The 15,411-nt window shown below is 37.8% G+C and overlaps 2 protein-coding genes across 5 annotated transcripts in view; both read left to right on the forward strand.

Moving 5' to 3' along the window:
* HEATR5B (HEAT repeat containing 5B) overlaps window positions 1–7,837 on the forward strand; it is a 44,796-nt gene extending 36,959 nt beyond the window's left edge. The window contains exons 30-35 of one of the 2 annotated variants that reach the window (XM_070932511.1): window positions 1,012–1,156; window positions 2,185–2,454; window positions 4,332–4,556; window positions 5,137–5,288; window positions 6,192–6,405; window positions 7,360–7,837. In XM_070932511.1, coding sequence (XP_070788612.1) covers window positions 1,012–1,156; window positions 2,185–2,454; window positions 4,332–4,556; window positions 5,137–5,288; window positions 6,192–6,405; window positions 7,360–7,664 — 1,311 coding nt within the window. In that variant the 3' untranslated portion in view covers window positions 7,665–7,837. Of the gene's footprint in view, window positions 1–1,011; window positions 1,157–2,184; window positions 2,455–4,331; window positions 4,557–5,119; window positions 5,289–6,191; window positions 6,406–7,359 lie in introns of both variants that reach the window. The other variant, XM_070932512.1, reaches the window with a different exon arrangement.
* Window positions 7,838–13,159: 5,322 nt separating this feature from the next.
* The window catches only part of STRN (striatin), a 44,134-nt gene continuing 41,882 nt past the window's right edge, over window positions 13,160–15,411 (forward strand). For all 3 annotated transcript variants that reach the window (XM_070932513.1, XM_070932514.1, XM_070932515.1), the window contains exon 1: window positions 13,160–13,559. In XM_070932513.1, coding sequence (XP_070788614.1) covers window positions 13,272–13,559 — 288 coding nt within the window. In that variant the 5' untranslated portion in view covers window positions 13,160–13,271. The remainder of the gene's footprint in view (window positions 13,560–15,411) is intronic.

Below are 15,411 nucleotides of genomic sequence, written 5' to 3' on the forward strand. Positions count from 1 at the left end.
AATTGAACAGATTATTTGAAAATGAAATTAAAGGAAAATGGTCTGGAAACACTTATGAAATATTAGTGGATGTCTTCCCTTACTGTTCTTATTAATAGCTATTAAGAAAAAAATGTAATCAAATAACAAGTCATTATTTTGGACCTCTAACAACAAAATGCTAACCAAGACATTTAAAAAAAAAAAGCCCAATGAAAATTAATAGTTAAAGACGAATGAGTAAATAGAAGCATATATTATTCCCCACAGCAAGGAGAAGCAGAGATAGTTAAATTGATTCTTTTATCTAAAGAAGAGAATATATTTAATGTTGTTTCTGTTTGAAAATTGCATCCGGATTTTTAGCTTGCAATGGGGGAAAAAATGAGACTTTGATTTTGTTTTTGCTGATTAGATAGGTTTGTTGCTACAGAAATGGATAGTATATTTGTTGTCGTTAGTTGCGAAGTCGTGTCCGACCCATCACAACCCCATGGACAATGTTCCTCCAGGCCTTCCTGTCCTCTATCATCCCCCAGAGTCCATTTAATTTCACGCCAACTGCTTCAGTGACTCCATCTAGCTACCTCATTCTCTGCTGTACCCTTCTTTGTTTGCCCTCGATCGTTCCCAGCATTAGGCTCTTCTCCAGTGAGTCCTTCCTTCTCATTAGGTGGCCAAAGTATTTGAGTTTCATCTTCAGGATCTGGCCTTCTAAAGAGCAGTCAGGGTTGATCTCCTCTAGGACTGATAGTATAGGACTGATAGTATATACTGTTGTATAAAAGTAAAAAGTTGAAGTTGTAATATTGTTATCTTCTACTGTGCTAAAGAGAGTTGGAAGCCGGTGCCTTTTTATTTCTTTTTTCCTATTTACTCCATATTTTTTCCCTCCCCCCTCAGTTTTCTATTTTTAAAATTTCTCTTTGTATTTTATACTTTGATAAACTAATAAAAATGTATTTTAAAAAATGGGATAAAATATTGCAAATGTCATTTTTTGAAACTCTGCTTACAATTAATTGTTTTAAGCTACTTGGTGTCGAACTTCTGAGCGTGCTTCATCGACTCTTGTTGACCTGCAATCCTCCGTCAGTTCAACTCTTAGTTACAGAAGTTGTGCAACAGATTATAAGAGCTGCTCAGGATCATTTACAAGAAAAAAGAAATACATTGAGTAAGAAATACCTGTTGTTTTTCATGCTACAGATGTCCAGATTAGAGAAATAATGAAACAGGCTATGTAAAACTGTCTTCTTGATTCATGCATTGGCTTAACTGACCAATGTTTGCCCTGGCCCTGGATGTTCATTTTTGAATTTACAAAATATTTAAAATACGTCAAGATATATTAGCAGGATTAAAAAGAAATATCTTTAATAAAATATTTTTTGCTCTGAAAAGCTGCAATATGCTTTTATATATAACATTTTAAATTTATTTGGGCTTGTGTATCTCAGCTAATTAAAATATAGATTTAATAGCAGCTATACATAAGTTCAAATGTAAAATCAATTAAAAGAGCAGAAAGTAAGAAAGTTGAAAAAAAAAAACAGATCAGGGCCAAGTTATAAGCCTGACTGTTTATTTGGAATTCTAAGGGAAGTTGTTTATGAGAAGATTTGACATTCTCTCATGATTTTTGTATCCTGTATGTTTTTAACTTCTTCGGTATGAGGTGAATTACCATGTAAAGTATAAGAAAAACAGTTTAAAATGTTGAAAACATTTTTATTGTCCTTTTTGTCAGAAAATAAAATAAATCTGTCACATTTAATTTTTTATGTGCAGGTTTGCGTATATTTTTTCTTTATTTGCTTGTTTTTTTAATTTGTAGAGGAAATAAGAATAAAAAGCTTTTCTTAATGGAATAATTTGATATGCATTGATGCAATTTATGATAGAAGCAAAGCAAAAAAATGGGTGGGTCACACGGGTGTTTATCTCTTATTGATTTAAAAGGGACTGTATTGATACCATCTCATTTTTTAATTTCAATAGCAGCATATACTTCTCTGATATCTCATCCGTTTTTAGTAGTTTCTATAAAAAAATAGAAAACAAATGCAATCTGTAAGCTTTTGACTACTAATGAGTTTCAGCTGATTGCTTCATTTTAACTTAAGGCTTTTGGTAGCATTTTCTAAAATGTCTGCCATGAATTTCATATTATTATATTATTACTCCATTTTTTGTCTTTGTTAGATGAAGAAGATGCAAAAGAAAAAGACAGTAGCTGCGGGCTGGGTGAAGGAGGAGATAGCGGTGGTCTTGTGCCAGGAAAATCTCTTGTATTTGCTGCTATGGAACTGCTAATGTTTATCCTTGTGCGACACATGCCACATCTGAGCACAAAAATGTCAGATTCTCCAAGTCATTCCTTCAGCAGAATCCAGCTCCCAGAAGAAAGTGCTCGCCTCGTGGCTGCCACCGTTGCCATCCTGTCTGATCTACCCACTCTTTGTTCCCCAGCTGGTAGTATAATAGATCTTTCTCAAAATTTAATCAGTGGCTTCCATAAAATGTTAATTCTTTTCAGTGAATTTTTTTTAAAAAAACCCAAATTTAAACAAAACAAAGTGCATGGAGAATATTTAAGGAGGCAGCAGGAGTTCAGAAAGTGGTGCGTGTGACACTTAATAATGGACAGAACGTTGCTTGGTGATAGAGTGAACCAAAACAAGCATAAAAAATAAATAAATTGATTTTAGTGTTTTATTCTTCTTCCATGGGCCTTTGAGACATTTGAGTAGGCTTAAGTTTGTCTTTTTTTTTTTAAGAGTCCCTAAATTCATTAATTTCAGTTTCTGACATTTCCTTTTCTTTAGGACAATCTTTGTTACACCTTAAAAAGGGGGCATTAACCATATTCACCTGCTACCACTACTTCTCTATGGCATATCTTTTATGTGCACTTTTTGCCATGTGTCTACTTTCCTGTATTTCTTCATTGGTTAATATTTAATATTTAATAGAATATTAATCAATATTCTCAATTGGTCTGTGTAAGTGCATGCATAATCTCATTAGTTAGCATCTCCCTAAATCAAACACATCTTTCCAGCATTCTTGCATAATCTCAGACAAAAGATGTAATTTCTTTAAGGAGTTGCTGACAAGTGCATCAGTGCACCTTTGAAATCATAGGATGGCACTGCCTCAAACAGACTCAGTGCACAGGATGAAGGGTCTTCTGGACCCACATCTCCTGCTTGAAGACAGCAGATGGCAGCTATGGCCAGAGCCTTTATACAATTCCATATTATATGCCACTTGCTCCTATTCCTGGACCTTTACAGTCACTCATGCCCTGGTCACTTCTTGAATGGATTACTGTAATGCGATTTACATGGGGCTGCCCTTGAAGAGCATTTGGAAGCTGCAGCTGGTACAAAATGCATCAACGTGAAGTTATATGTGCTTCTCAATCAGTGCATGTTATATCTCTGCTCTCCAAGCCACATTGGTTGCCAGTATGCTTCCAGCTACAGTTCAATTCAAGAAGATGGTTGTGACCTGTAAAGACCTATATGGCAGCGGTCTCCAACTTTTTCTTGCTTTGCGGACTGAGGGAGGAGAGGGGATGGTTCTATGCAAGTGGCGGGCAAGCGCACACACAGCTCCATTTATACAAGTGGTGGGTATGTGCACCGCCACGCGCCAAATGGAGCAGCACGCATGTGTTCCTGCACTTGCTTGCTGTGCACACAAATGGAGCTGCATGCGCAAATGGAGCTGCAGTTTTGAACAGGCCATGGCCCAGGGGTTGGGAACCTCTGCTATATGGCATTGGACCAGGTAATTTGAGAGGCTGCCTCTCCCCAGTAACATCTACCCGCTGTCAGGAGAGGCATGTTACAGGTCCCCTTGACAAAAAAAAGTTTCATTTGACAGGATCCAGGGAGAAAGCTTATTATGCCATGATAAAAAGGACCTATGGAACATCATTGATCTCAGGCAATGGGCCCTAATTCCCCCACCCCGAGCCTTTAGGAATACCCTGAAGATATGGCTCTGTTGCCATGTCTGGGCACATGGCAATAGTGGCAAGTATTTGCAATGGCTGTGTAGAGATGATGACAATGAATTCTGCCTCTGATCATGATTTTGATTGATTATGGGTTTTATATGTTTGTATATTGATTTTGTTAACTTGTTTTATTGGATTGTTATTTACCTGTTGTGATCTGCCCAGAGTCACTTAGATGAGATGGGTAATCAGACGAATGAATGAATGAACGAAAATTTTTACCAAAAGAGCCCAGGATGGGTTATTCATGAATACTTTGCTTCTGGCATTGATCATGCCTCTTGTGCATTCTGAAAGTATCTAATTTATGTTTATGTTTTAGGATCTATGACTATATTACCCACTATCCTCTTTCTAATAATACAAGTGTTGAAAGATACTGCGGTAAAAACTGTGGGAAATCAGGTCCTACCGCCAGTCAGTGCAGCACTTCAGGGACTAAAAAACATAGTAACCCTTCCAATGACCATGAATGAGAATATTCATAAACAGTGGACAAATCTTATCCGCAGCACCCTAGCCTCAATCTTGGAATACTCTCAGCCAGGTAATTTTCATGCTATCACTGGAGCTCTTTTATAAAAAGAAGCAAAGATTAGGAAAGATTAGGTTTGCATTAGGAAATGAAACTGGTACAATTATGTCACTATATTGCATGTTTTAGATTTATAGAAAGAGGTATGGAAATCAAGGAAAATAGAATTATATTAACATTTTTGTTAGTTCAGAATCTTCCTTAATGCTTAATCTTCATTTTTCCATACATGCTGAAGGAATTCACATGTATGTAAAATTCTGCTTTTTATTAAGCAAGAGTAATTAATTGGACAAATGAATCAAATTCTGCAAGTATTCAATTAATGCAAAGCTGATTTTTCACAAAGTTAACAAAATATTGTTCTTAATGTTTTAGGACCACTTTCATTTCCATTATATGATTATTATTTAATCACAAAAATATATTTGGATAGATTTTAAGGATAGAATCCTTAAAAGATTGTTATTTTTGAAATCAGGAACATTGCATATGTATCAGCATCTTCATTCTTGAAAATAGCAGTTATATTTTCCTGTCCCAAACTCTATTTGGTATAAGTTTTCAGCATCTTTTTGTTTTTTCCCCCCAGAAGCCTCCAAGCCTACTTTAGATGAAGTAAGTATGCTTACTGCCATTACACTCTTCCTTTGGTCTGCAAGCACTGAAATAATTGGAGTGCAAGCATTGCAAAATGGCTGCATTAACAGATTTAAAACAGCATTGAATTCATCTGATCCTTGGGTGAGTAAGTCATTTAGCTTTTATCCATTTATCCATTATTTTACAAGTATGTTATTGTCAGTACCATATCATGATCAGATTGTTCTCTGTTGGCCTTGAGTTCTTTGCAGCTGCTTCCCAAAGGATCTACAGGATTTGATCAGTCTTCAAAAACAAACACAGGTTCCTTCTGGAACTAACAGGTTCTAATGGATGCTAATATTGGACCCTGTTAGTTCCAGAAGGAACCCGTATTTGTTTTTGAAGCTCTGGTGCATGGTTTGATTGAGACCTTAGCTGCTGCCTAGAATGATTTTATTTTAGAATAAAATAAAATAATAAAACAAAGCAAACTAAAAAAATAAGATTTCTGATGTATGCTTCATTAGCTTGACATACTTACCCTAAAAATTAAAACTGAATTTTATTTTTTATAATTTAATAAAATTAAGTATGGGAGGACAGATTATAATTTTTTAAAAAATGACAATCCAGTTTATTTGATAAACACTTCTGTCTCCTTGAGGCATTAATATTTATCTTGAAAAAGAATCCTATTGGATAGAATGCTTTAGATGAGAATAGGTACCATATTTATATTATTTATAGACTGTATTTATAGGCTGAATACTATTGACCTCTCCAAAAATCCTTTTTACTATGACTAGTTAGGCTTTTAAAAGAAGTATTTGATTGAATCCAATGAGATTAGACTTGTATGTGTCATGAATGAAGTATGCAATTTTTGACCAACAGAAAGATAAGCTAAAGAAAAGCCTTCATAATCGAAAAGTTTGCAAGTTAGATAATAAATGTGACTCTATTGTTACAATTGTATTTGCCTTTTTTCTTTTAACATTACCTGGCTGTTACATTTTATGGCAAATTCTTACTAACACAGCTATATTTATATATTCCGCTCAGGTTCAAGCCAAATGTTACCATCTTCTACTTTCTATATTTCAACACACAAACCGTGCTCTCTCTACCCCATATATACATTCCCTGGCACCAATAATGGTTGAGAAACTGAAAGGTGTGGAGAAAAACCGTCCAAACAACAAAACAGAGCTCTTAGCAATCCAGGAGGGAATTAAAGTTCTTGAAACACTGGTTGCTCTTGGTGAGGAGCAGAATAGTAAGTACCTTGATTGAGAATCACCATACTTGTCTTGTTGGAGCACATTAGCATGCAGTAAAAGCTGAAGCGTTCTTGGAAACAATGGATTAAATATATTTTTCACATTGTATCACACATTTTGGCTAAGTGCAGCACTTAACCTCTCTTTCCTAAATTCGAGGCAGTGATATTCCAAAGATATTGTGCAATATTCTGACTGAAGCCATCTAGAGCAATTAAAATTCTGGGAAACAAAGTTAACTGGAGCTAGCATCTGCTCCCTGAGCTATTTGAGGAAAAACTATGTCCTTTGGGTTTTAAGGATGCCTATTAGTTTAATCAGCAAAAGATATATTCTAGTTTGCAGTGTACTGCCCTAAAACCTACAGTTTCTAATAAATAATTTCTATGTAAAAGTTACCATGTTTACAAATTATCATCCTCCAATGGACATGTAGTTAGATGGGTATATTTGTCTTCAAATGCATGAGAAAAACAAGGGATATATGTTTTTATTAAAAGGAATAAGGCAACATGCGTAGACAGAGCCTCTTCACAGAGAAAGCATCTATCTGTGGCAACCAATCTGAGATATGAGGTTATGATATTCTAATTCTCTTATCCATGTGACAAATTCAAATAGCATATCTATAAAAGTCACCTCCTCTTCAGTATATTGCTAAATGTAGTTTTATTCTATAGCTGTCCCCATAGTAACCAAGCACTTTAGAGAATTATTTTCTAGCCTAGAACTGAGCACATTGCTGAATGATGTGAAGGCCCTAAAAATAGTTGTTCTATTCTTTACTGCTGGGCATTTTTAAATATTATCAAGAAGAAATGTATTGCCATTATTTGGGAGGTATTTATTTTCTAACAGTAATATAACAACAGTTACATATGCTGAAGATATCCTACATTGTCATTCTTGAATTTCAATTATTTTAACTGATTTCTTTTTTTTCCCCTCAGGAGTACAATTGCTTGCTCTTCTTGTCCCTACACTCATATCTTATTTACTGAATGAAAATGCATTCTCTTCTGCATCCCTGGTATCAAAAGAACTTCATGAATTTGCTCTCCAGGATCTCACCCGCATTGGACCCCTTTATCCTCTTGCATTTAAGACAGTAATGGGAGCAGCTCCTGAACTGAAAGCACGACTGGAAACTGCAGTACGAGCAAGTCAGGCAAGCAAAGCAAAGGCAGCTGCCAGGCAACCACCACCCACAGTACATTCCACGCCAACAATTAAACTTAAAACTAGCTTTTTCTGATTCTTGTTGGAACAATCATAAAACACTCATCAACGAGTACATCATTCCTTCTGTGCTGCTGTATCTCATTCTCCATTTCTGATTGTTTGTCAACAGGTTCTACATTAGTAATGTATGTTTGCTAGGGGATTATTGCATTACGGTTTGAAATCTGTGCATTGCAAGAAAGGTGATATCTGGATATATATAGATTTTTATGAAATGGAGTAAGTTGACCATCTGAGGTTGTGTTAAACTATCTCCTTTAACGATCTGTTTTATGTAGTCTTTGTCTTTCTTTTTAGAATGTTGAGTTCTTGTTAATTCTGAAAGTTGGGTATATATTTTCCATAGGTAATGTCTGTGGAATCTTGTGAACTACACTGCTTCCCTGTACAGCATTTTAAAAAGGAGCAATAGCTGTGATCACATTGCAGTATATCGGTTGTTTCAGTGAAAGCAATTTGAGGTGGAATTTAAAAATGGTAAAACATACAGTCTTGCAAATGGTTCTCCAGTAGCTTCTACTAGCTCTTATCCAGCTATAAATGAAGCACCTGAATGTATTCCCTTAGTGAATCTAGTTATTAAAGATACAAATCTCCAAAGTACAGGATCATTTACTAAAACATTGCTTACATTTGAAGGAGAGGGGACAATCCAGTTCTCCTAGTGTACAAACATTTTCTCTCAGAGTTGGAAATAATTTGTAGGGCAGTGGCATCAAATTATGGCTAAATCCTTCTCATTTGTTCCCTCCCCCCTCGGTTAAATTTTCTGTTATAACAGAATGGCATTCAATTTCTTTTTGAATTGTTGTATCTTCTTCATAAAGTATGGAGTGGGTACTAGTTTGTAATAAACCAACAGATACTTGTTGAAAATCATATAGGCATAAACAAAATAGCCTGCACTGAATGATAAAGAATATATCTACTCTACTTATTTTGTAGATGCACTTGGACTGTGAAACATATTTCTGTCTAAAAACAATTCAGCAAATAGCAATGCCTTTATTGGGGAGCATGATCTGATGGTTCATTTTACTCTGATATTAGAGCATGATCTTTAAGTTAAAGAATGTACATATTCAGTCTTTATCAACACAATGCTCATAGTCTGAGCATTCTGCAATTTAATTTGCTCCTTAACAGACTTTTCATGCAGGGGTTAAGAACAGTCTGGTTTGTGAGGCTCTGCTATGTGAGGTCAGGCCTCTAAGTGACAAGTTTTTCTGAAGGGCAGGATTGTTCTCTTCTCACAGATTGCTATCTGTTTGCAAAAATTGTGTTTGGGTTCTCAGAATGATTTTCATGAGAAAACCTGGCTGACCAGGATTTTATTTCATTTTTATGGCAAAAGTCAACTCAAAGCTAAACTCCCTAAAACATTTCGTGACCTACAATGGAAAGACTACAAAGTGAGGTACAAACAGGACATTGGTTAGACTTGCTGAATGTATATGAATTTTGAAGTATAGACCAACATATCTAAAGATCACGGAAGAGGGAAAGGCTGTTGGTCTAGAATTATGTTTAACAGTAGCCATCATTAAGCTCCTTAAAGCCATTTTCATGACATATATGAATATCCCACTCTAATTCTTTTCCACCCGTTGTAAGATTCAAATTGCAACAGAAAACATATATATTGCAAAATAACAAAATTGCTTTTGTCTATAAAAGAAAACAGTGGCTGCTTAATGAAAAAAAAATTCCATTTTCCTGTTATCTTATACCTTAAATTTTTCATTTAATATTTCTTAATTTTTTGGTGCTTATATAACTTTGCTTACTCTAAAAGGGAGCAGTGGAATAGGTATATATTTATGGTCACTATGATTTTTTCAACCGCTAGAAATTAATATTGGTAACTATTTATTACATTTTAAGAAATGTAAGTTGTAATAAATGAAACACTGGAGTTATTCAAGTTTTTATTACAATAAACTAATGCAACTGTAAGCAAAATTTAGACGCTCTTGATCAAACTATAAGTTTCAGAAGAAGCTGAAACAATCTTTCTGTAAATTTGAATGCATCCTTAACATTCAAGTGCTGCTGTTTATATTTTCAAAGTAAGAAGACAATGAATATAGTAGGTTCAAAAGGTTGACTGCCCTTTCTGTCACTATTCTGTAATGTCTCCTTTGGGAGAAATAATAGTTAACATTTTTTGTGTGTGTAGTCAACCACGTCTTTCTAGTCTTGTGTTGCTATTTTTTCCCTACTCTTCTTCTTTCTTAGGTCCTACACATTTGAGATTTCCCCAGATTTTCAATTATATTCCAAAGTATGTCTTTATTGATACAAAAAATTAGTTGAGGTTACCCTGATTGAGCTTCAGTATGCAAAATATGTATCAGCATACTCTTCAATTAATTTTAGAATCCAAATTCACAACTCTGGCAAGTTTGTTGCAACAGTATATGAAGCTGGAATGACCCAATTGTAAAACAAAAGAGATGAATGTGCAGGGTTTTATTTATTTTGCCTTCTTTTTCTTTACCGAACTCCAATATGAAGTGTTCCTGGAAGAAAAAACTCAGAGAGGCTAAGAAATGGAGAACAATGACAAGAACTCATAAATGCTTCAGTTCTTTATAAGCTGTAAAACCTATAACATTTTGTAATAAACATGATCAGTTTTATTTTTATACTTTTGCTGAATTTGGGAATCAATATGCCTGAAGGGAATAAATTGGGGGAAGCATCATAGAAAAGATATAATATGGTATAGTCAATGGTGGGATTCAGCCAGTTCGCACCTCTTCAGAAGAACTGGTTGTTAACTTTCTGAGCAGTTTGGCAAACTGTTGGAAGAAATCATTAGGCAGAGAACTGATTGTTAAATTATTTGAATCCCATCACTGGGTATAGTCATATCATTTTTCAAAAGTGTAAAGCAAAAGTGGTTAAAACTGAGAGTCCTATTTTTTTTTAATTTTTTATTTTCTTCGTTTACCTTTTCTCACTAATCAGAATTGCAGTATTTGCTAAAGATAAGTAAACTAATAGTTGTGGTTAGCTTCTTTGCTGCTGCCAATCTCTATGCCTCATTTTATTTTTTTAGATTCTTCTAACTAGAATAAATAGGATTTTTATGTTGCAAAGCCTTTATGAATGCTATGACATTATTTTCAAGAATGCAGTGAGGCCACTTAATCATTTTTAGATAACTGGGTATACTTAGCCTAACAAATATGCCCACCTGTTAGAGGGCAGGACAGGGAGTAGCCACATTGGCTTCTAGCTAGCTATGCCCATAATTGCACTCATATATTTTTTTTAGAATTTTATGTCAAGCCCTGTGAGGCTGGCAAAGTTAGGAAACAAAGATCACTTGGGCTTATAGAAAGATCTTCATGGTTAGTAGGAAAATGTAACAGGAGTTTTAAAGCCTATCAAAGTAATACTCATGTACAACTTACACTTAGTGTAATTAAGGTGCAGTTCTTTTAATTTCTTTCTGGCACGCTCCCCATCACTTGGACTCAGAAATCTCTTATGTATGGCCCTTCTTCCTTAATTGTCTTGTTGCCCCTCTTATGTTCTTGAAATCTGGTAGGTCATATCATACTATCTCCCCCTTTAGACTCACTCTTCCCATCATTAAGGAATAGACTGGCAGCAATGACAACACTGCCAAAGATGGACTAGGCCTATTCTCAGAGTCATCTGACAAGTATGAAATTACAGAGTGAAGACAGAAAGGCCTTGAGGGACAGGAGGAAAAGCTACTACCAAGTCAATTGTGAAATAAAAGGCTTTAGTAAGTTACCCTACTAAACATCTCAGATAAACTCCTTCCTAATTCTCATAAAGAGGGAGGGAGGGAGAGAGGGAGAGCATTCAGACTTGCAAGGTTCTTTAACTATAACTTTACAATAAAAGTAGTATAGTATTGCTCTACATGGCATTGAATTCCTAATCTTGAAAGCTGGAAGAATCCAAAAAGGCTGGAATATATTCCATTTTCTCTATTCAAAGTAAGTCTAAAATAGCAGCTTACAAGGCAGGCATGAAAGAACACAGTGCCTCTTTGGCGATCAAAGTCTGGTGGGACACTAGGTAGTTCAGGATGATATGGCTCATATGGAAATTTCAGATGGCAGAAGCTGCAGAAAAAAGACAGTGAGGCCCCTTCATCATAAAGATTATTGTGAAACATTGGGTGTACTTTCATAGCAGTGGGCAATTGCAAATAAAAGACTACAGGGCTGATCTAAATTGTCCCAGGGAAGGAGCCAGTAAATATCGAGACCAGTTTCTTGGATAGAAGGAAGGTAGAAAACTAAAAGTTACATCAAACGCCCCACAACAATTCTGGCACTGTTCTCCCTTTGAACATCAACTACCCATTAATATAGCCTGGCTTAGCCAAATCCTACTAGGATCAGCTGTGCTACTTGTTTCCCTTGCAGCAAATGAGAGGCTTGAGAAACCATAGAGGCTGGAATTGTATGGTGCAAATAGCCCCCGTTGATACCTTAATTTGCTTGAAGAGAAACAAGCCAATAAAAACATATTGTTATATTCAAATTCTTCAGATAGCAACAGGTCAGGCAATTGATAGCAATACAAATATGGTTCTGTCACTACATTTTTTCTCCTTTCTGCCCCATCAAATCTGGGCAATGTGCCAATGAAAGATAAGTATAAGTGCCCAGTAATTACAAGGCTTTCTATAAACCAGATTTAAATTGAGAGCCATAATGCAAGATCAATGATTAACTGATCACCAAAAAAAGCAATCTAGAAATAGTTGCATAGCCAGTAAGTCCAGTGTTGTTTGTCTCATGATTTCTAAGGATATCATCTGTTTCTGTTGCATGAAGTGTGTTTTGGCAACATTACTCCAGCCCTTTGATCATCTTAATTTCCCTTCTCTGAACCCTTCTCTATTTTCAGTATACCTTCGGAGATGCAGTGACATTCTTGGTTTATATAAAGGGATTATAATCTTGCCTTCTTTGTTGTCAATTCCATTTCTTATTCTAATATACTTTTGGCCTTTTAAAAATATTAGAGGCACATTGTGTCAATGCCATCATTGAACTGTTTACCATTGTTCCAAGATTTTTTTTACCCTCAGTGGTTACTGTCACCTGTGACCCCATTAATTTGTTGGGATTCTTGACACCAACGTACATCACTTTAACCAATCGATTCAGCCATAAATTGAATTCACTAACTTCTAGTCGCTTTCACAGGCGACTAGTTTCTTTTCTCAACTTAAAAAAAAAAAAAACCAGTTTGCAAATCAAATGTGAGATTTTCGTAACCTGTGAGCAACAAATTATTATTTTTGTTAATGATAATAATAATTCGCAGCTACTCCACTCTTTCCGATAGGGAACTGCATTTCCCAAGGTGCCCCGGGTCCGCAAAGCGCTGAACGCGCTTTTGGAATTGACTCCAGCGAGGCCCTGTAGCCGCCGGCGGGGGTGGCTGTCAGGCGCTGACGGCGGAGGGGACGCGCCCAGTTTGTTACTGCTTCCAGTGAGCGAGGCGGACGGGGGAGCGGCGCTGGCGGACCGCGGACGTCGGCAGCGACTGTAACGACCGCTCGGCTGTGGTGCGGAGGAAGAGCGGAAGGTCTCTCCCGCCCGCGACGACGGCTCCAGCCATGGACGAGCAGGCTGGCCCCGGCGTCTTCTTCAACAACAACAACAACAACGCGCTGCTTTTGCCGCCACCTCCGGGCGGGGCCGGGCCGGGGTTGGAGTCGGGAGAAGCGGCGGCTGCGGCGGCGGCTGCGGCGGCCGCCGCTGGCAGCGCTTCGGCAGGGCCGGCTCCGGCCTCTGCAGCGCGGGCTCAATACAGCGTCCCCGGCATCCTGCATTTCCTGCAGCACGAGTGGGGCCGCTTCGAGGCCGAGAGAGCCGAGTGGGAGGCGGAGCGAGCCGAACTGCAGGTAGCCTCCCTCCCACCCTTCCCGTTGCCTTCTTCTTCTTCTGCTGCTGCTGCTGCTGCTGCTCCCGGCAGGTTTGCCAGCTCAGGAGCCGCCGCCTCCGCCGCCTCCAGTCCCAACCTGCCGTGCTCGTCTCCTTCCCCCCCCCCCACGCACCTGTCAAGGAGGCTTTGTTGTCCGCCTCCGCCGTGCCTTCCCAACTGCTGGACCGCGGGGCGGCGATGGCCTGGGGGCATTTCGGAGTTTTTTTGGGAGGGGAGAGCCCCGGCTGCTCGTAGGGAGCTTTGTCTTCCCCTCGCCAACCTTTCCTCGCCAACTTGGGAGGATGGTTGTTGGACGCCTCTACCTTGCAACCACTGGTGGGTTTCAGGCAGTTCGCACCACTTCAGGAGAACCAGTTGTTAACTTTCTGAACAGTTTGGCCAAGTGGTTGTTGGAAGAAATCATTAGGGCAGAGAACTGGTTGTTAAATTACTTGAATCCCACCACTGCTTGCATCCCTTCCCCTGTACTTTCTCTCCCACCACCACCCACCATCCCCAGCCCTCCCGGCTTGGTCCTGCGGTGGATGAACATTAGCTGCAAAAGTTGAGTATGGGCACCCAGGTGTTGCCTCCGAGGTCTGTCTAGTTCGCCGTAAATCCAGTGTGTGCTGTGTTTGCCCTACTTACCGTACAAAAAAAATGTGTAGTTAAATCATTTCAGAGATTAAATGGGGGGGGGGGGAATTGCTACCGTTTCTTGCTGCAGAATAAATGAGCCGTGCGATAAGATACCCCTACAGGTAATTCTCGACTCATGACCGTAATTGAGCCCAGGATTTATGTTGCTAAGTGCACAATTTATTAAGTGAGCTTGGTCCCATTTTACAACTTTTCTTAAGGGAATCTCTGCAATTTGGTCTGGTCACACGGTCAAGATAACCAGACTGGAAAGCTTTGAGACTGTGAATTCTACTCCCGCCTTAAGTCATGAAAGCTGACTGGCTGACTTTGGGCCAATCACTTGCTCTCAGGCCGCGCCCCACCTCACAGGGTTGATGTGGGGAAAATAGGTGGAGGAAAGTGTTCAATATATTTGCTGCCCTGAGTTAGTTGTAAAAATAATAAAAGCAGGATAGAAATAAAATAATCTTGTGGGATGGTCTCTCCTTTTCTTCCATGAGAGAATCCATGAAAGAATGGTCATTTCTCCACTAACTTTGTCTAGTAGGAACTCAGAGATGCCCATTAAATATATTTAAAAATCAATAGTAAAAAAAATGTTAGCTTCAATATGTCTCAGTGCTGATTACAGGGTTTTTTTTCTACGTAAAGCCCTATATGTTTTCCCTAATATAACTAAGCCTGCCCAATTATAACATCAGAAGAGAGCCTGTTCTATATGTCTCCCTAAATTGGAAGACAAGGGAGTTTAACCTAGGAGACAGGCCTACTTGGTAGTGGCTTCTGCCATATGGAACGTGCTACTCCCAAATAGTTCCCATCTGCTGACATTTCAGAACAAAATTGTTGAAACAATTTTATTTCAGTAGGCTTCTAAGTCAAGGATATTTTACTGGTGTAAACCTAATATTTTCTGGTTTTGTTGTTGTTATTCTCACTTTGTATTGTTGATTATTTTATGGCTAAAGATTGGCATTGGGGTGGCTTACATGCTGCCTAGAATTATATGGATTGGGGAAGTTTAAATAATGTTAAATAACTTAATATTGTCTATTGTTATTGCCTGTGCCATTTGATTTTTGAATATAAATTTGAACATTGCTGTGTATTTACTTTGGAGTAAGCCAGATCTTTGCTAAGATAGTATAGACAAGTAATAATGGTGGAAAATATATTCCTTGGCATTTTAT

This window comes from Pituophis catenifer, unplaced genomic scaffold (assembly GCF_029215685.1).
Source record: "Pituophis catenifer annectens isolate HBS135680 unplaced genomic scaffold, rPitCat1.0.hap2 SCAF_1, whole genome shotgun sequence".
NCBI classification, from domain to species: Eukaryota; Metazoa; Chordata; class Lepidosauria; order Squamata; family Colubridae; genus Pituophis; species Pituophis catenifer.